This window comes from Thamnophis sirtalis, unplaced genomic scaffold (genome assembly GCF_051295495.1).
Source record: "Thamnophis sirtalis isolate CommonGarterSnake01/CBP01778 unplaced genomic scaffold, rThaSir2_p1.2 scaffold_13, whole genome shotgun sequence".
Lineage (NCBI taxonomy): Eukaryota > Metazoa > Chordata > Lepidosauria > Squamata > Natricidae > Thamnophis > Thamnophis sirtalis.
Window position 1 is genome coordinate 24667148 of NW_028261393.1, and position 20771 is coordinate 24687918.

The 20771-nt window shown below is 38.9% G+C and overlaps 1 protein-coding gene across 1 annotated transcript in view; it reads left to right on the forward strand.

Annotated features, from left to right (window-relative positions):
- The window catches only part of CSMD2 (CUB and Sushi multiple domains 2), a 771224-nt gene that overhangs the window by 464360 nt on the left and 286093 nt on the right, over positions 1-20771 (forward strand). The window contains exons 12-13 of the mRNA XM_087728138.1: positions 244-356; positions 19825-20007. Coding sequence (XP_087584264.1) covers positions 244-356; positions 19825-20007 — 296 coding nt within the window. The remainder of the gene's footprint in view (positions 1-243; positions 357-19824; positions 20008-20771) is intronic.

Genomic DNA, 20771 nt, shown 5'->3' on the forward strand with positions numbered 1-20771 from the left:
TCTGCCTTAGAGAAAACAATGCAATGCCGCCAATTATTGTTTCAAACATTTGACAAACAAGTGATCCTAACAAAAGCCTTCCTCTCTCTCTCTATCAGTCATTTTAGCAACATTGCATTTACTTCTCTAAATATGTTCTCCTTGAGAAGGAGCTGTTCCTTCCATCCTCAGATACCTCTACAATTGATCATTGGTGTTGCTGCTGCTGCTGCTGCTGCTTTAGTTTCTTTTCTTTCTTGACAGTTTAACAGGTACAACTGTCCCTGATCTGATTGTCAGCACTCAACATCAGATGTGGCTCCTTTTCCAAACTGATAGTGTGAAGAATCTACTAGGGTTCAAAGCAACCTATGAAGGTAAATAAATTTCTGCATTGATTCCTTACTAGACAGACCCAACCCACAAATACTTTACCCAGAGATCTCTTGACAAGAAAAAAGATTTAGGTCTGTGTAATGATGAAGGACAATTACTAAATACATGTCAATACAAGTAGTTCTTGACTTACATTAACAATTGGGACTGGAACTTCCATTGCTTAAGCAAGCTGTGACTTTATGACCTTTTGGGTTGTTAAGTGAAGCATGGGCTCATTAACTGGCTTCCCCCATTGATTTTGCTTGTCAGAATCCAGCTGGGAGTCACAAATGGTGATCATGTGACCTTGGGACATTGCAACCATTATAACTATAGGCTAGTTACCAAGGGCTCAAATTTTGATCATCTGACTGGAGAGATATTGCAACAATCATACATGTGTGGACCTGTCATAGGTCACTTTTTTCAGCAGTATCATTTTAGAATGGTCACTAAATCAATGGTTGTAAGACTAGGAGTATCTTTAAGAGAGATAGATTCATTGGAGTAGGTTAAATATATGCACCGTTTCTCCAATCTGATGCCCTCTAAATATGTTAGATTTCCTGTTCCTTTAGTCCCATGGCTAAAAGAATTAGTGGGGCTGAGAGCTGGAATCCAACACATCTGAAGATTGCAGCATCTTTTATCTTACACTAGTGGGTTCCATATTTCCCATGTTGCTTTGTGCTTTACTAGGCAAACATCTGGTGTGAGAATTAAGAGTGCAACCTATAGTACATGTAGCATCATAAAACAGAAGGAGGAAAAAGATGACAGGTGTCATCTTGGAAGAAAGGCAGAATATAATTGTAATTACTAAAGCTAAACTCCCCAATGTTATAAGGGCACATCTCACATGAGTAACTCAGTTTCCACAAAGCTGTGCCTATTCCAGAGGAATGCCAGTTTCTATTTATCATTGCAAGAAAATCACTTTCATGGATGGGTAGATGGTAAGAACGAGAAAAGAAAGTATATTGCTAGCAGGTGTCATGTATGAGGGGTGTTCAAAGGCACTTAAAAAATGAGGGTTTTGTTTTCATTGACTATAACTTTAAATATAACCAGAGTAGCTTTGGTGTTTGCTTCTGCTAATACTCCTTAGTAGAAAGAGAGACAAAGCAAAGCATAATAAAACTTACAAGTAGAGCAATTAGACACTGAAAGATAACATTAAGATGCCACATCTGCTGAAGACTAGAGAGAACAATGCAAGATCTGTTGGGGGATGTTTTATACAGGCTTGTTACAAAGAAATACAACTTTGTTTACCTCCCCCCCCCCTTTTAATTATGAAATTTCACTTCCCAGAATTTGTCAACTAATTGAGGTTCTGGAGACATGAAAGAGTGATCAATTAAATTTCTGCAATCATATATATTTATCAACATAAGATCTTAACCGAGGAATATGCCTATACAAAATCCTTTTAACCGAAAAGGATAGAAATTTAAGTTAGCACTTCCCTGAAAAATTTGCATTTGACCACTAAATTATATCTCTTCTGTAATTAATGCCATTTAAACATAGCTGAAGGGACGCGGTGGCTCAGTGGCTAAGGCACTGAGCTTGTTGATCAAGAAAGGTTGGTAGTTCAGCAGTTTGAATCAGTAGTGCCATGTAACGGAGTGAGCTCCCGTTACTTGTCTGCCAACCTAGCGGTTCGAAAGTATGTAAAAATGCAAGTAGAAAAATAGAAACCACCTTTGGTGGGAAGGGAACAGCGTTCCGTGCACCTTTAGCATTTAGTCATGCCGGCCAAATGACCACGGAGACCTCTTCAGACAGTGCTGGCTTTTTAGCTTTGAAACGGAGATGAGCACTGCCCCCTAGAGTCGGGAACAACTAGCACATATGTGTGAGGGGAACCTTTATCTTTAAACATAGCTGTTTGTCTCCCAGAAAAATTGTAGGTGTCCTTTAAAAAAACATTCTTTCAGTTCAAAGCCTAATTAATTCCATTCAGGGCTATGCAATTTGTTATTAAACCTGTCTACCCTTACTGTTCTTTAGCAGTATAATATACTAATCCTCCATTTTTCTATGGATTTAAAACAAATATAGAAAATGTTATCACCAAACATTGACCCTTCCAACAAATTAAAGTTTATTAATAATCTTAATCTACTGTGTTTTTAATTGAATTGCCCAATAATTTTTTCTAATGCATCTTGATTTCATTTTCGAAACACAGATTGTGACAGGGATGAAAACTTTTAAAATGTTAATTTCCATGATGCAAATTCCCTTTTTTAAAAAATGTAACTACCACTGTTCCCATATAATTTTCAGAAAGAGACATCCCCATTTGTTTTGCCTTCAAAATTCAGAATGCTATGCAGTCATTCCATCTGGATTCTTGAGAAACATACTGTATGGCTTAAAATCCTAAACTACTTCAGGACTTTCATTTTGCTTCACATACTGTCAGAGTTCCAAATAGTATCCTCCATCAAATAAGAATCTGAGGCTAGAGATTCCTCAAAATTCAAATTTATTAAAGAAGCCATGCTGGTACATCTGGGAAAACCCGAATATGAAAGCTTCCAGGTTTTCCCCACGCAGTTGAAAGTTCAAGATCCTGCCCCAGCACCCACATGTCCATCACATGGCCCAATCAGCCACTGTCACGAAGGAAGATTCCTCCCACGCACATCAGTCCAGATGCAGGGACAAGATGACCTTGACTCTCTGAGAAGGAATGTTGTTATAGCTACATATCTCCCATGTTCCATACAATCCCCCGCTCCCAATTTCCCACAATAGAATATGTTTGAATATGTGGCAGGCTTGAGGCCCAACACAAAGATGGCTTCCAAGCTTGACGCATACATTTGCTCACATAAAGTAAGGTTGTTGATGAATATGTCTCCTCGTCACAAGAGACCATCCAGACAGAAACCCAATATTTTTTACTGTTGCCTTTTTAAAAATATTACATACATACATACATACATACATACATACATACATACATACATACATACATACATATATATATATATATATATATATATATATATATACACTTTAGAATGTTTTATCATGTAGATGCTTTGGGATTTAATTGTAATGTAAGGTTGGTTTATTGTATACTGCCCAGAGTCATTGTAGAATTAAACAGACTAAGACATTTAATAAAATAATTACATCCCTGCTTAGGTTTGGGAATCAAATTTAAAGCATTGTGTAACTATTATATTAACATTGAAATTAAAACAGTTCTATAATTTGCTATGTATTAGACCAGCAGAGTAGTATAGTATCACAAAAGGAGAGGGAATTGCTCATCTTAAAAATGAAGTAAGAAATATTATGTCCATAAAACAAAGATGCTCTCAGATAGGAGAAGGGATTTCATTCAGCATTGTTGAGGTAACTGTATATTTCTCTCTCTTGGGGGGAAAAGGGATGGGCAGTTCTTCATTACACCCAGGAAAGACTGAAAGCTTGAAGATTAAGAGTTTTAAAAAAAAGATGTCTTCCTTCAAATTAAGGTTGAATCTTGGTGATGTCCTCAACATATCCATTGTATGTTTGCAGTAGCATTTTTATTTTTGGATGGAGGGACTTCCTAATGAAGTTTTCAACCCTGGGCCCCACACTGAAGCATTGTCAGTTTTTGGTGGGCCCTCACTCAAATGTTGTCAATTTCCAGGGAGAGAACAATTAGCAGACTCAACCAGTGGTGGGATTCAAATAATTTAACATCCAGTTCTCTGTCCTAATGACCAGCTTGGTAGGCGTGGCTCGGTGGTCATGTGACCATGTGGGTGTGACCAATTCAATGTCACTCATGTTGATAGGCACTTCGCCTTAGCTGTTACAATGTAATAAGGGTTAACTGGAGAGGCAGTTTCTATAAGCAGGGCAATAAAGATTAGGCTAGAAACAACACCAGAATGTTTCCTTCCTGCCTTCCTTACAGGATTAGCCCTGCAAAGTGGAAAAAAAACAGGAGGAGATTTCTTCCAACAACCGGTTCTCCGAACTGCTTAGAAAGTTAACAAAAGAAGAATCTGAGTATTACTTAGTATGGAATTTATGGTATAAATGGCTAGAGGAAAGATGCAAAGAATAAAAAAAAGCAATAAAGAGGAGGGGAGGTTAAGAAATTAGAAAATAATCATAAAGCCACAGAATTAACAAGAAAGGGAAAAATGCAAGATGGATAGTATATAAAATAGTACTGAATACGAAATATAAGAGAAATATAGGTATATTGAACGATATTAGATCTATTGTATAAAAATAAATATATGGAAAGAGTAATGAATAGAAGAAATGTAAGTATAAATAACTTTAAGAGTAGATGAAAAATGCATAAAAATAGACATAGAGGAGGGGGGTAGGTAGGTAGGTAGGTAGGTAGGTAGGTAGGTAGGTAGGTACGTAGGTAGGTAGGTAGGTAGGTAGGTAGATAGATAGATAGATAGATAGATAGATAGATAGATAGATAGATAGATAGATAGATAGATATAAATATAGATATAAATATAGATATAGATATATAAAGGTATATATGTATGGATAAAAGGAGTATTATGGATGCTTAAATGTAGAAATGTTGCAAAGATGATACTTATGTTTTTAAAAATGGAAAAAAACTGTTCAATAAAAATATTTAATAGAAAAAAAAAGAGGAAAAAAAAGAAAGTTAACAACCGGTTCTCTTGAATAGGTGCAAACTGGCTGAATCCCACTAGTGGACTCAACTCGGTTTAGCATTTGAACCGAGTTAAAATTGATGAGGTGCTGCCAATGCAATTAAATAATTGAAATGTGGACTGTAGCAAGTTATAGTTAAAGCCTTCCCATTACCTATGTGGGCTAGGGGTCACAATCCAAACCTTAACGCCCCATTGTCAGTTTCTGGAGAGAAGAGAACTGTACAATTAAGGTCAGCTGTAGCTCAGCTCGTGGATTATTCAAAAGGCTGATCTTGGAGAAAGGACGATGAACACTTTCATGTATTTCAGAGCAGCCTTTCATCTTGTGACATGAGCATGCATCAGCACTCCTTCTACATAACTTGTTTCTGTTTGCAAGCCATGCAACCTGTTTTCCCTGCGGCAAACTTCCTATCATTTGAACCAGATCAGTGAGATTTCCACAAGCTGTATTTGATGATCCTTAAAGTTTGCTGGAGGTTATGAGAATCAAAGATCATGATGGCAAGAAGCCAACATACATATTTTAGGACTGCCCCCCCCCCAACATAGTTCCCCTCTAGACCTATTGAGCTTTGGCCATTTATCTGGGCATCTCCTGGATGCATTCATGCAATTTCTTGGCAGCAATAAAGAAATAGATTGTCAGTGTCTTCTCTCTCAATGATTTTTTAAAACTTTCGTCCTACCATAAGCTCTAGTTCAATTCTGGGAATTGAAGTCTACAAGTCTTAAAATTGCCAAAGTGGAGGCCACTGCTCTAGTATTATCTTCAGGTTTCCCATCGATGAACCAACCAGGTTCTGGTAAGCTTTTCAAATGCAGCCAAGATGGATATGCACAAACACACCCATTAATATAGGGTCTACTTTATTGAATCCACTGATTAAATCCTTCAAAAAAATCAAGTATCCTTTGAGTTGAGTTGTACTTCTGATGATATTCTGGATAAGGTAGCATTATGGAAGCAGTTTGTCACTGCCTTCTTGTAAGCCCTTGCAGCAAAACAGTATTTTCAGAAGTATTACTGGGGAGCAGAAAAAAAATGAAAGAAAAGGATCTTAAGTCCTTAGCTGCTTGGTTGTTTTTCTGCTCTATTTCCTGATATCTCCTACATTTTGTAGACAGTGTCAAAAATGGTCTTTGATGACTTCAGATAGATTGAATATACTTTTCTTCCTACAATGACAGAAGAAAAACATCTCACCAAAAATTTTATCCTAAAATTTTTATAGGATGGGAAATATAAGAAACTTTGTAAGTTCAAATAAAGTCCTTGATTACTCAAGCATGTTTATGCTGTTTTCTCGCCAATTATAGTGTAGATTTTAATTGTAATACCTTCTTGGGTGTTTCTTCAATATCCTAATATAATCACCAATCCTGGGTTTTTCTGGAAACTTCCACCAAAGGGCCAACTAAATTTGACCCTGGCTAGCTTTCTGAGATTAATCAAAGTCAGTGCTACAGCCTAGTTAGGCATCTCATGGATATGTCTATGAAACTGGGCTAACTAAACTTCTTTTCCCCCCAACAATGTATTATTTTGAAGAGGCTTGTCATTATGAAAAGTTCTGTAGAAAACTGTTTTCCCTGCTTTCAGGTTTACAGTACTCAAAAGCAGAAAACTGTTATTAGTGAAAATTCTAATAGAAACAAAGTTATGTAGGAAACAATCTTGGCACATAAAGTAAAAAGCCCTTAAACAGCTTAGTTTTCAAAACAGTATCTACCATGCAACAATATTGGCAAGAAATGCCCATTTCTAATGCTCATTACTCTCATCCATTAAGACATTAACATGAAAGACACTTAAATCTGGTTTATATAAAGTTAAATTGCACATCAATATGATCTCACCATAACTGACAGTCTTTATACAAGCCAACCACTCAGTTTAACAGTTTTAAGTAAGTAATAGGCACTTTGCCTTTCTGATGTCCTCGTTCACCCATCAACTAGTCTGAATCCATGCCAGGGACACTGTACATTGTTATCACCTCATCTGAAAGTAGTGATAATTCACTGCTGTTTGCAGCATCATAATCATAAAGTACTCTGGCTTTTCTACTACCACTTGAGGGCTTCAATTCACCAAAGCTTGAAGAAGCTGCTGCACTGCTTATTGAAGATAGAGTGTAACAGTAGCTGAGGACGGGCTAACTAAACTTCTAAAAGAAGATAATTTTGTTGCTAGACTAGGTAATACTATCAGACCTAGGGTTTGTTCCCTGTTCCCTGCCCAGTTAGTATTGGGGTGTGTGATTTTCTCCTGAGTCGTCCTTGATTAGGGTATTGTTTTCTGCTAGATTGTTTGCCTGGTATCAATCCTTGATTGCCTGGGTATAGGCTGCCAGAGAGACTGTATTCTGGTCTGTTCCTTTTAAAACTTCTTTTAAATAATCTGTTTTGAATGGTGTGAACATGGAGTTTATCTCTATGTGTCCGTTGAGGGCAGATTTATCTGATTCATAAGCTTCCAGGAATTCCATAGCATTTTGTGTTTAGCTTAGTCTAGGATGCTTACAGTTTTCTAGTTGAAGCTACAGTATGATTGAGTCTGCCCAGATTATTATGAGATTAAGGAGTTTTGTCATGACTGCTAGTTGGTGTTCATGGATTTGCTCTGCTGGTCTTCATTTCTTTTTCATAACTTGCATTGTTTATCTGTAGTGTTTTGAGTGGTCAGGCATTTTTTAAATAAATCTGATGAAAAAGTTAATTGAGCTGGTTTAGTCCCAACCTGAGCTGGTTTGGTTTTAGAAAAAAAATAGTCTCTTTGAGTTAATTTTCAGAATACACTATCTGGTTTTTGGTGTTTGCATATCACACAACCTCATCACTAGGTTATCCACTAAATATTGGTGGGACTCGAAGTAGCTATCATGCAAGGCCATGGCAAAAAGTAGTTGTCCAAGTCCTGCTTTAATCAAGAGTGATCTATGGTGTAAAGTTTGAAGGAATGAATCATGAGATAAATGTCTCAAGTAAAATAGTGCTGGCTGGAAGAGTGTGGTTTGATGCCAACCAGGTTGGCCCAGATAAGTCCTTAAATCTGTTAGGGACACAATGGGCATCAAGCTAAGTCTTGCTTTACAAGCAGAATGAGCAGGCTTTTTGTCCCAAAATGTTATTCATTATTCATCTAGTTTTCAAAAGAAATAGATGAGAATAAATGGTTTCTGTTGAAATAGACAGATAATATGGCTCCCTCCATGAAAAATATTCTAAGTTTCTCAACCTTTGAGATGAACATTTGTCAAGTATGCACAGGATAATTATTTCTACTGTACTTTCCCCACACTTCTTCCCTTGCTTTCTGTCACTCTTCCAGACTGCCTGCTATTCAACTCTTAACGATTTCAAAGCTTAATGGAGTGAAGATTAAAAGGGGAGCAACAATTCACATTGCTAGCTTGACATTTTGCTCTAGCCATCTGGAGCTGAAGTTGGTTTATTCCCCCCACTTTTCTCCTTGAGTTTATGAAGCTTCCTTAGTAAAACTGAAACATGAGTTCAGAAGCACAAAGATGACCCGCAGCCCTGCCCTAGTCCTACAATAAAATGTTCTGTTTTTCTTCTAACCAGAAATAAGTGGAACTTCATCCCTTCCAAGTTTGGGATAGAATTGTTTCATCTTAAATATGTAAACCTTGTCAGTGGTTTATTAATGTGTAGACATCAATGAGAAAAATTTGTATCCATAGTGAAAAACTCTTTCCAGGATGCACTAAATTTCAGTGATACTTTACTAAATTGACTTCTTAAAACTTTCTGTGATCTTCAAATACTTTGATCACTTTCTGTGATCTTCAAATACTTTTCTTGTCATACCCCAATTTCAATGGGGGGAATGTTGTTTAGCCACATAACACAGCTTGGGACAATAACCTGGAACCAAGGAATGGATGTGAATAGAATAGAATAGAATAGAATAGAATAGAATAGAATAGAATAGAATAGAATAGAATTCTTTATTGGCCAAGTGTGATGTGACACACTAGGAAATTGTTTTTGGTACATAAGTTCTCAGTATACATAAAGAAAAAATAATAATAATGTACAGTCATCAAGAATCACAAGATACAACACTTAGTGGTAGTCATAGGTTACTAATAAGCAATCAAATCATACTAGGAAATAAATAAAACAATATAAATTTTAAAGATACCAGCAACATGGTTGTAGTCATAAGTGGGAAGAAATAGGCACTAGGAAAAAAGATAATAATAATAATAATAATAATAATAATAATAATAATAATAATAACAACAACAACAACAACAACAACAACAACAACAACACAGTCTTAGTAGATAAATTGACAGTTTTGTGGGGATTAGTTGTTTAGCAGAGTGATGGCATGTGGCTGGAGGGGGGAAACGGTCCTTGTATCTAGTTGTTCTGGTGTGCAGTGCCCTATAGTGTCATTTTGAGGATAGAAATTGAAACAATTTATGTCCAGGGTGTGAGGGGTCAGTAAATATTTTCACAGCCCTCTTTTTGACTTGGCCAGTATACAGGTCCTCGATGGAAGGCAGATGGGTAGCAATTGTTTTTTCTACAGTTCTAATTATCCTCTGATGTCTGTGTCTGTCTTGTTGGGTTGTAGAGCCAAACCAGACAGTTACAGAGGTGCAGATGACAGACTCAACAATTCCTCTGTAGAACAGAATGAGCAGCTCTTTAGCCAGTTTGAGCTTCCTGAGTTGGCACAGAAAGAACATTCTTTGTTGGGCTTTTTTGATGACATTTTTGATGTTAGGTGTCCATTTTAAGTTTTGAGATATGATAGAACCTAGAAACGTGAAGGGCTCTACTGTTGATAGTGTGTTGTCTAGTATATTGAAACAGAACCTTGAGATGCGGAGCTGGAAAGCATAAGGCCCCATTTGAACTCTGAGCTTATAGCTCCATTTAAAGAAGTGAGTCTTAAAGGTGAAAATAGAAGATTGAGGGTTTTCACTCCTTCCTCTTTTTCTTCAAGGATCTGAAACAGGAGTCTGCAGGGTTGGAATCCAGATGCAAGACCCAAAGCAAATAATCAAGACTCACTGTAGTGTTTATTAAACAGTGTGTGCTGGAGGGGACCCTACAAGAGACCAGTGAGTCACCCCTTTAAATGAAAAGATACACTGATATTTAAACTTTCACAGGACAGTAATGTAAAGAACGCAATGGCTCAGTGGCTAAGACACTGAGCTTGCCAATCAGAAAGGTCCACAGTTCAGCTGTTTGAATACCTAGCACTGCATAATGGAGTGAGCTCCCGTTACTTGTTCCAGCTTCTGCCAACCTAGCAGTTAGAAAGCATGTAAAAATGCTAGAAAAATAGGAACCACCTTTAGTGGGAAAGTAACAGTGTTCTTTGTGCTTTCGGCATTTAGTCATGCCGGCCACATGACCACGGAGATGTCTTTGGACAGTGCTGACTCTTTGGCTTTGAAACAGAGATGAGCACCACCCCCTAGAGGCTGGAACGACTAGCACATATGTGTGAGGGGAACCTTTACCTTTAATGTAAAGAAAAGAGGAGAAATTATGCATGTATACATATTCATAAGTAATAAAGTAATGGATCTCAGGTTACTTCCTGCCCTTTTGTTTTTACAGTCAACAATAATCTTTGTATCATTTGCATCTTGAGTTTCTGGTTCCAATGGAAATGTTTTTGATAAACTGGCTGTTGTGAGCCAGATACTATAAGGCTGCATTCTTTATGTCTTAATTTGTCTTAAGTTGTTCCATTCATCCGAGAACTTATTTTTCCCATCACAGGATGTGGTCCAAATGTCAATATGATGCTTCTTTGTATGCAGTCAAAGCTTTTCCTGGTGTTTATGTTGATGCAATGTATATTGATTTGAAATGATCACTCGGGTCCTCAAGTTGTGAGGTTTGTAGGATTCAAATCTGTCCTCTTGTGTCTGTTTGCAGTTTGCTTTATATTATTTAACTTAGGGGAGAAGACAGTAGTGGGATCCAGCCAGTTGGCACCTATTCAGGAGAACCAGTTGTTAACTTTCTAAGCAGTTGGGAGAACTGGTTGTTGGAAGAAATCTCTTGTTTTTTTTCCACTTTATAGGGCTAATCCTTTAAGGAAGGCAAGAAGGAAACATTCTGGTGTTTCTAGCCTAATCTTTATTGCCCTGCTTACAGAAACTGCCTCTCCGGTTAACCCAACAGCTAAGGCGAAGCGCCCATCGACATGAGTGACGTTGAATTGGCCATGCCCACACATGACCACCAAGCTCCACCTATCCAGTTTGTCATTAGGGCAGAGTACCAGTTGTTAAATTATTTGAACCCCACCACTAGGAGAAGATTATTTATGTTTTAAGGTAGAATTCTCCCTTTCCAGCTAGGACAGTGCTTGTGGTCATGTAAAAGTTAGTGGTGAATCCTAATATTTTAAGGATGATAATTGAAGTGGAACATATTCACTTCCCTTTATTCTTCTAAGCCTTGGATGTTTCCTTTTAGCACAAACAACACAAGCTGAAAAGTGTGTTCAGCTTCTAACATATCCTCCCTTCCATTGTATATTTTGGGCACAGCTTCCGGAAGATGATGCAAATACCTATGACGGTTGTATTGGTTTTTCAGTGGCTGCTTGCATTCATATTATGCAGTGAGAAATTTGCCCAATCTATTCTGAGGCAGCAACTGTTAATAGCAGCTGACAGACAGGATGTCTCATGTCCTGTTCTGCATTTAGTTATCTACAAAATAGAGAACACTTATTTTTCTCTCCTTTGCACTGAATTTGTTTGGACAATGTTTCAAGAGCTTTTTTTGGTCATTGATTTTCAGGGCATGTTTTTTCTCCCTCAGAAATTCCACCTTTATGTTGAAGGGAAAACATAAATGACCAGACCTGTTGTTTTTGTTTTCAGAATATAGTCCAAAGAAAGCTGAAGCCTTTGAAAATCTGTTGAAGGTCTTAGGTTGTATCGGCAAAAGGCAGAGATATTATTCTGAAACAAACTTGTGCCGACTATATTCACTGCAGGTTGCAGTTATATGAAATCCTGGGTGTTATAAGACCCAGTTCACAATTAGGAAGGTAAAAGTGAATTCCAGCAAGTTGGGATAAAAAGCTTTGAAACAAATTAGGCAAAAATTGTACTTATCAAAAAGTTCCTAGCTTCCCATTTTACTATTTTATAGAAAAATGAGAATGATCCTGTTGTGACCTTTGTACAATCCTGTTTTTCAGTCATAGGGCATCTTCCTATAACAGTGATGGCAAACCTTTTGGTCACCCTCATTGTGCCAAAAAGGTTATGTGAAAATGTTGTGTGCATGTGCGCTCATCAGAGCCATGCTCCGGAAAACCTGAACTTCCAGGTTCTGGCGCTCATACGCACCTGACAATCAGCTGGCCAGCATGCCTGTGCACACCGGTTTTTGGCATTGCTGCACACACAAAAGACAGCTGATCATCATACATGCGCATCAGAAACCTGGAAGACAAATAGACAAGGCTGTGCATGCTGGGCAACATGGGTTCGCGTGCCACTTTGGGAATGTGTGCCATAGGTTCACCATCACAGCCCTATAATATTAGACAACAGTTGCCTTATTTATACCTCTGTTTCTTGCTCTCATCTCCTCATCCTCCTCTCCTCTGCCAGAGGGAGAAAATGTATAGAATTGCATTCACAAACTAGCCTGCAACCATTTTAGATGAGATGGATGAAATGCACAATATAAAAACTCATAATAGCTGAACTTCATAACATAACCATCAACAAAGTTAAGAGATGCCACATCTGGGGACCCAGGCCTGGACAAAATTTTCATAGCTTTGCAAAAGGCCAGTAGGATCAGACATAATTTTATCTCAGAGGAAATGAAACTCCAAAGAGTATGTGCCACACTCACAGCTGCATCAGAAAAGCATCTTTTCCTAGGTCCAGCTAGCCAACATTCTTTAGCCAATTGCAAACCGAGCATGACCTTCTTGCCAGAACAAGTTGGGAAATAGTCCCATAAATAAGTACCATCAGCTTCTCTTCCTTGTATATTGATGGTTGATGAGGAGGAAGAAGATGATGGCAGTTAAATGCACAGACAGATATATTATCATGTTTACTTGTGAAAAAGGTATCGTCACAGGGTGACATATTATTAAATAATTTGATAATGTTAATAATGTTAAATATTATTTAATGATTTATTATGTAATATAGTTGCTTAAATTAAAATTTTGTTAATAAAATTGTTACAATTTTACATGCATGTTATAATGTAGACATAATGATACTATCATTACAAATGTAAAAATAAAATATAAACTAAAACATTTTATCATTAGCATTTTATATAGCAATTAAATCATTATTATTAACTAAAATTATTTTTATTGTTATACACACAACAGCACGCAACCTCAACTTCTAGTTCTTTACCTGCATTGGCCTCCATTCACACTAAGTTCTTCCCAAGCAGATAGGATGCTGTGATATATCGTTATAGTATGTGTGTGGATCCAAGAAGTGTGGCATTTTGTCACTGACAGGTGGAAATTTTGCCAATGCACAGATTTTGTATTATGATGATTGGTTGCACTCAGACAGATGTTTAGTCTACATTTTGCATTTTTTTTAAAATTACCTATCAATACCACCTTCCCAGGACCTAGGATAGGTAGGTGTTATTTGATGGTCTTAAAGGTATTGTTGCAGGGTGTGAGATGTCCCAAGTAAAGCTGTCTTTGGCATTTGACTGGTGATCTTTGTCAATGTTGATGGTCTTCTAACGATGCTGCAGATGTTTTGGATTGGACCCAAGGCAATTATCACTGATGGTACTACCTTTGCTTTCTTTTGTCACAGTCATTCTACTTTTATTTGCAGGTCTTTCCCTTTTTCTCTAGTTCTTTCTCTTTTATTCTGTTGTCATTCTCCAGATTTCTTTTGCTTTTCTTATCAGCCATTGTTAAGTCTGGCATGTTTCCTGACAGGTGCTTCTCTGTTTAAATTACAAAGACCCAGAGCATTTTGGCTTCTTGGCTTCTATTATTTTGTCTATTTTGTGGTCCCACCAGTTCTTGCTTGCAGGCAAACTGTATTTCTTGCAGATATTTCAATGCATCATTGTTATTTTTATTATGGGTCATTGCATAGTCAGTCAGATGTTTAGACTGCATTTGCCATTTTTACCCAGCTATTATTGTTATTATCCTTCAGGTTATTATAACGTAGTGAACCAGAACATTTGACTAACACTAAGCAGACATTCTACATTCCATTTACTCCGTTCCTCCCCAAGCTAAGAGAAACATTTCTGAATCTTTTCATGACTGAAGCTTCAAAATTAGCTTTCTGTAAGGACAATTGATTAGAAAACAGGCATGGAAAGTTCATGGTCTGCCTCCTTTCACAATAAATTGTAGAGGAAAAAAACTAGTGGAGTATGTACAATTGGAACATCCCAAGGGAATAACTGTAGGTAGCGATTAATTTCTTCCTCATTCTTCTTTGAAAGTCATACAATGCCATTCCATACATTCTATATCTGCCTATTTCATTCATTCATTCATTCATTCATTCATTCATTCATTCATTCATTCATTCATTCATTCATTCATTCATTTTGTAATGCTGTCAATCTCAGCTCAGTGACTGGGCAGCTCACAAAAATTAAAGCAATAGCCAAAAAAAACCCTCCCCCCCCAAATTAATTTAAAAAGCCTACAAACCCTCCCAGTTGCAATGGATGGCTGTGAAAGGTAGATCATAAAGATCATAAGACAGGCTGAGGGCCAAAGAATAGAGGCCTTTGAACTCTGGTGCTGGAGGAGACTCCTGCGAGTCCCTTAGACTGCACAGTGATCAAACCGGTCAGTCCTAGAGGAGGTCAACCCTGACTGCTCTTTAGAAGGCCAGATCCTGAAGAGGAAACTCCAGTACTCCACCTAAGGAGAAGGAAGGACTCACTGGAGAAGAGCCTAATGCTGGGAAAGACTGAGAGCAAAAGAAGAAGGGGACAGCAGAGAATGAGGTGGCTGGATGGAGTCACTGAAGCAGTAAGCATGAGCTTAAATGGACTCAGGAAGATGGTAGAGGACAGGAAGGCATGGAGGAACTTTGCCCATGGGCTTGCAATGTGTTGGATACAACTTCACAACTAACAACAACAAAAACAAACCCTCAATGAAAACACATTAAAAACAGAAAAATTAGTGTTCAGTCAGTGCCTCATCCTTACAGGCATTGAAGAGGCTCTCCACTACCAGCTCACCCCCAAGCATGATGGCAGAACCCTGTTTTCAGAGTTTTCCCAAAAGCTGGTTGGTTTTATGTTAAAAAGTGTGGATGCCATGGCAGAAAAAGTTATCTTCTTGCCTCAACATGTCTACCCTGCCAGACATGATGAGATTGTAACCAGGGAGATGGGATCCCTCAAATATCCTGATCCCATGCTGTGTAGGGCTTTACAGTTCCTTATCAGCAACTTGGAGGGACGCTGTGGCTCAGTGGCTAATACACTTAGCTTGTCAATCAGAAAGGTTGGCAGTTCGGCGGTTTCAATACCTAGTGCCACATAACGGAGTGAGCTCCCATTACTTGTTCCAGCTTTTGGCAAGCTAGCAGTTCGAAACCATGTAAAAATGCAAGTAGAAAAATAGGGACCACTTTGGTGGGAAAGTAACAGTGTTCCATGCGCCTTCAATGTTTAGTCATGCTGGCCCATGATCATGGAGATATCTTCAGACAGCGCTGGTTCTTCAGCTTTGAAACAGAGATGAGCACCACCCCCTAGAGTCAGGAATGACTAGCATATATGTGCGAGGGGAACCTTTACCTTTGCCTACCAACAATTTGAACTGAACCTAAAGCCATCCTGGTAGCCAGCGCAACTGACAAACCAGAGATGTAAAGTGTGCTGATTGAGGAGCAGACATAACTCCCTGTGCCACCACATTTTGCATGAACTGCAGCTTCCACACACTCCTCAAGGGCAGCCCCATGTAAATCACATTACAGCAATCCATTGGTGATGAGTCCAGGGTGGAAATGATTGAGAAAAAGTACAAATGATACACAATATGAAGCTTAACCAAAGGCCCTCCAGGCTAGAGCTGCCACCTGCTCTTTGAGCAGAAGTCATGACTCATGAGCCACAACCAAGACAATATTAAAGAAAAGAAATTAGAATTTCGGGCAGAAAAGTAATCTGAGAAAGCATCTCAGACATGTTTCTCCCTAGTTCTCATGAAGACAAAGGGAGCAGAGGGAAAATACATTAAGATTTTGCAGGTTTCTATTATTATAACCTTAAAAAGTGGCAGAAACTTATTTTTCTTTGGTTTCAAAGTTTGTCCTGTCTTGGAAAACTGGTATCAATCTTTTCACCTGGTGGGATCTATGGATGGATAGAAGTCACATGGATGTGATCCAATCCAAAGCCTCCACCACTCTTTCATTTCAGGCAGCAGTTAGAGCCTCAATCAGATCATGGAACACACCATCAGGAACAACTCCAAGATCCTTCTGCAACCTGTCAGGGGTACTTGCTCCCTGTGAGGTTCTGATTAAATTAGGTCCCAATTCTTTGTGGTGAGAAATGGCAACAGAAAACCTCAATAGCTACCGGGGAATGATCTGACTGTGACAAGGGTGTAACAGAGAAATCACCCAATTCCAGATCTGAATGAAGACCAGATCCAGTGTATTATCACATTCCTTGTTTGATGGCTGCCATGTAGCCATGAACTCCTGCATTAGCCCAGATGCCACTCTCAGAAAAGGCAACTTGAAATCTCCTAGAACCATAAACCCTTGGCAACTCTACCACCAGTCTGGTTAGGTAGTCAAGTAGTTCAGGCTTGCACCAATTAGCCAAGTATCTTTAAAAATATTAACTTTATTTCCGGTTTAATCTATTTAATGCAGGAATGCATTAAAATAAATGTGTGAGTGATCATCCACAAGGGCTGTGTTTCTTCTATAATATTACCCGGGACATTTTAACTGTGACTTTTAATCATTGTTGTTGTTAGTTGCAAAGTCGTGTCCAACCCATCGTGACCCTATGGACAACATTCTTTCAGGACTTCCTGTCCTCTACCATCCTATGGAGTCCATTTAAGCTCACACTGATGGCTTTCAATGACTCCATCCAGCCACCTACTTCTCTGCCGTCCCCTTCTTCTTTTGCCCTTAATCTTTCCCAGCATGAGGCTCTTCTCCAGTGAGTCCTTCCTTCTCATTAGGTGGCCAAAGTATTTGAGTTTCCTCTTCAGGCTCTGGCCTTCTAAAGAGCAGTCAGGGTTGATCTCTTCTAGGACTGACTGGTTGGATTGCCTTGCAGTCCAAGGGACTCATAGGAGTGTTCTTCCATTCTTTGGTGCTGAGCCTTCCTTATGGTCCAACTTTCACAGCCATACATTGCAACTGGAAAAACCATAGCCTGGAAAAACTTTTAATCATAGTAATGTTTTTTATATAATATGCTATGTCAGAAGCAAATAGAGCACAATATGGTTCAACCTTCTGTCAGAATGAGGCCATCTTAGCAGAATAAAAGAATTCTCACACTCCCCCCCCCCCCCCGTCATTTTGTCATTGCCATCTCTGTGCCTAGCTTCTTTGGCAAAAGCATTGTCACTTTTCTGGATTCAGTTAAATTTTATTTAGGGAAAAAAGGCCTATTGCTAGTCAGCTTGTGTCCAAATCAGTAATGGATGGCTGCAAATCTTCAATAACACAACATTTCTCTTTAAAGAAGATCTCTCAAAAGAAATTTTAAAAAGAGAAAGAGAGTTAAGATTTTTCACACTGGTTTTCTCAAATGACAAAAAGCAAACTGGATAATGAAAAATGGCCAGGGTGACTGCAGGGTATGATTTTTAAAAAAGGCAATGTTTTATGTGTGACACAAGCAGAGCTTTGGACGCATCATCTAATAGAAACCCTCGAGGGAATCACTGCTCTAATTGTCTCTTCAGCCTATCCTATATACGGCAGCAGGGCTCATATTCCCTTCTTGTCCATGCTTACCAGTAATGGTATCACTACCATTCCTGCTCACTCACTTTCCTTGTGTGCAGGATGTCTGGGCATGTGCAGAACCTTCTGTGCATGCGCAGAAGGTCCGTGATGACATCTGGGTCGGTGGGCAGAGCCTCGCACTGCCGCCACTACCGGTTCGCCAGTATATGCACGTGCCAGAAAGCTGAGCTTCTGGTTTCTGGCACATGCATGTGTGCCAGTCAGCTGGTCTTTGCATGCGCACCAGAAACTGGAAAACCAGGTGACTGGTATGCATGTGCATGCCAGAAACTAGAAGGCCAGCTTCCCAGTGTACTCGTGTGCGCCAGGTAACTACTCTTCCAGTTTATGGTGCTCTTGCACAAGCGCACTGGGAAGCTGCTCTTCCAGTTTCCGGTACTCCCCTGGTGTGTGCGCTCCTGTTTCGGTGCAGAAAAGGTTCACGTAGGTCTTCACTTCTGGTTAAAAAAATGACAAGATAGCTGTCACAATAATACAATGGAAACTCCATCTATTTTTATGTGCATTGCAAACTTTTACTTTTTAAAAAAACAGGTGGAACTTTGGCATTGTGGTATTGTTTGGTGATGATCTTGACTTTTTGACCACACCCAGTGAACATCCCTGATGAGAGGCATCTGCAGGTATTTGGATCTGAAATGGGAAAAGTGCTTCAGGACCAACATATACACCTTTACTCTACCTGTCTCTATGCTCTTGACATTTCCTGAATTGAAACATGCATTGTTTGGGAATATTGCAGTTACCCTGTAAGATCAGGAAATGGTGTGTCTCCTTCTAAGGTGGTGCTGACAGATAGAGCAGGTGCACCTGTACCAAGTCAGTAGCACTTCTCCCACTTTGGATGCTGATACTCATTCCTTGGCTGAATGAAGCCCAAGAACACAACGTTCTAAGACGTAATTCAGTGTTAGGCAGGCCAAAATGCTTGGCGTTGAGCCACACCCTAGAATAAAATCCAAGCAAATTACATTTTATCAATGCAATGTATTAATTCCTCAACCTGGCAATCAGAGAAGAACAGAAGGAAAATATTCATATCATTTCAGTGATTCACATGACAGTTTTGAATAGCTTTATCTTTAGGGGAAATTTGGTACATTTGTCTTTCTTCTTTTTCTTCCTTCAACATCTTGTAGTCTATAAACTTAAAAAGAAGAAGAAGAAGAATGACAGGTACGGAGTCTTTTGTGACATCTACTTCAATCTCGATTTTTTGATCCTTTTCTTCTATTTCCAACTCTGTATATGGACTAATTTCCCAAGAATTGCCTGAAAAATCAAACAAAGAATATAGACTAAGTAGAGAATGTGGCCAGGAGCTGGGAGGGTCATACACTGGTCCTTCTTTACAGCTGACTTGAATAGAATAGAATAGAATTAGAATAGAATAGAATAGAGAATGGAATGGAATGGAATGAAATGGAAGAGAATAGAACAGAACAGAAGAGAATTCTTTATTGGCCAAGTGTGATTGGACACACAAGGAATTTGTCTTTGGTGCAGATGCTCTCAGTGTACATAAAATGATAAGATACATTTGTCATGAATCATAAGGTACAACACTTCTGCCAGGATATTAGAAGTTTTCCCAAAGCGTTATGAAAGCATACAACCCTGACCTATTTTTATTATGAGTAGGTTTGGGTTTTTTTTAACCCTTATTGAAAGAATTCCTATGATAGCAAGAATAAAATGCCAGAGAAAAAAATTGCATGCAAAGATTTCCTTTATGTTCCCTATTTTCGTATCTTTCTTTGTGTTTCTTCTAGAAATTGACCAGGGAAGCTGTGGAGATCCCGGAATGCTGGCATATGGCAAGAGAGAAGGGTCAACATTTCGCCACGGAGACTCATTGACCTTTGACTGCCAGCCTGCATTTGAACTGAAGGGGCAGAAAACAATCACTTGTCAAAAAAGTAGCCAGTGGTCTTCTCAGAAACCGGTCTGTGTTTGTAAGTCAGAGGGAAAGTAAATGCCCTTTCCCGTTTAACAAGGGATATCTCAGAAGCTATCAAGTGAACAGCTTGACATGTTGGGTGCAATGGAGATGGGAATAAAACTAAACCAAGCCTAGAGGTTCCATAACCAGGCTAGCTTTGAACACCTGTAGATGATTTGGAAGGGTCGTTTATGACTTCAGCTTGGTTTAGTGACAGCTCACATCTAGCGCCTCAATCTGGGATGGATCCCATCCTCGTCGCCAATTGTTCAGTACCCAGAACAGCGGCAGACACACTGAGGCAAGACTGAAGTAAAACTCTAACCTTTTATTAACGCTAACAGAGTGGCTAACATGGTTGCTCGGCTCACAACAACAGCGGGGATTCAGTCCCTCTGACAGCTTTTTTTATACTAGGCTGTCAGACGGGCAGCCAATCCGAATGCTTTTCCATTCCTGGAATGGGCCAAAGTGAGGACAAGACAAAGCAGCTTTGAACACCTATAGATGATTTGGAAGGGTCTCATGCTTCCAAGGATTAACTGAAATTAGGGCATGGAGAAGAAAGCACCAGCTGGTTGATAGGGGAGGTTCTGGTTACAAACTTCATTCACCCAGTTGTAGTTGGCAAACAGAGAGGTTGTTGACATCCCCAAAAGCTATGGATTTTCAGAAGAAGCTACCATTCTTGTATCAAGAGCAGCAGTCACTATTGTGCAAATCTACAATGCTGTATTGTGCCAAAATATCATGAGACTTTATGTTGAAATGTGAGTC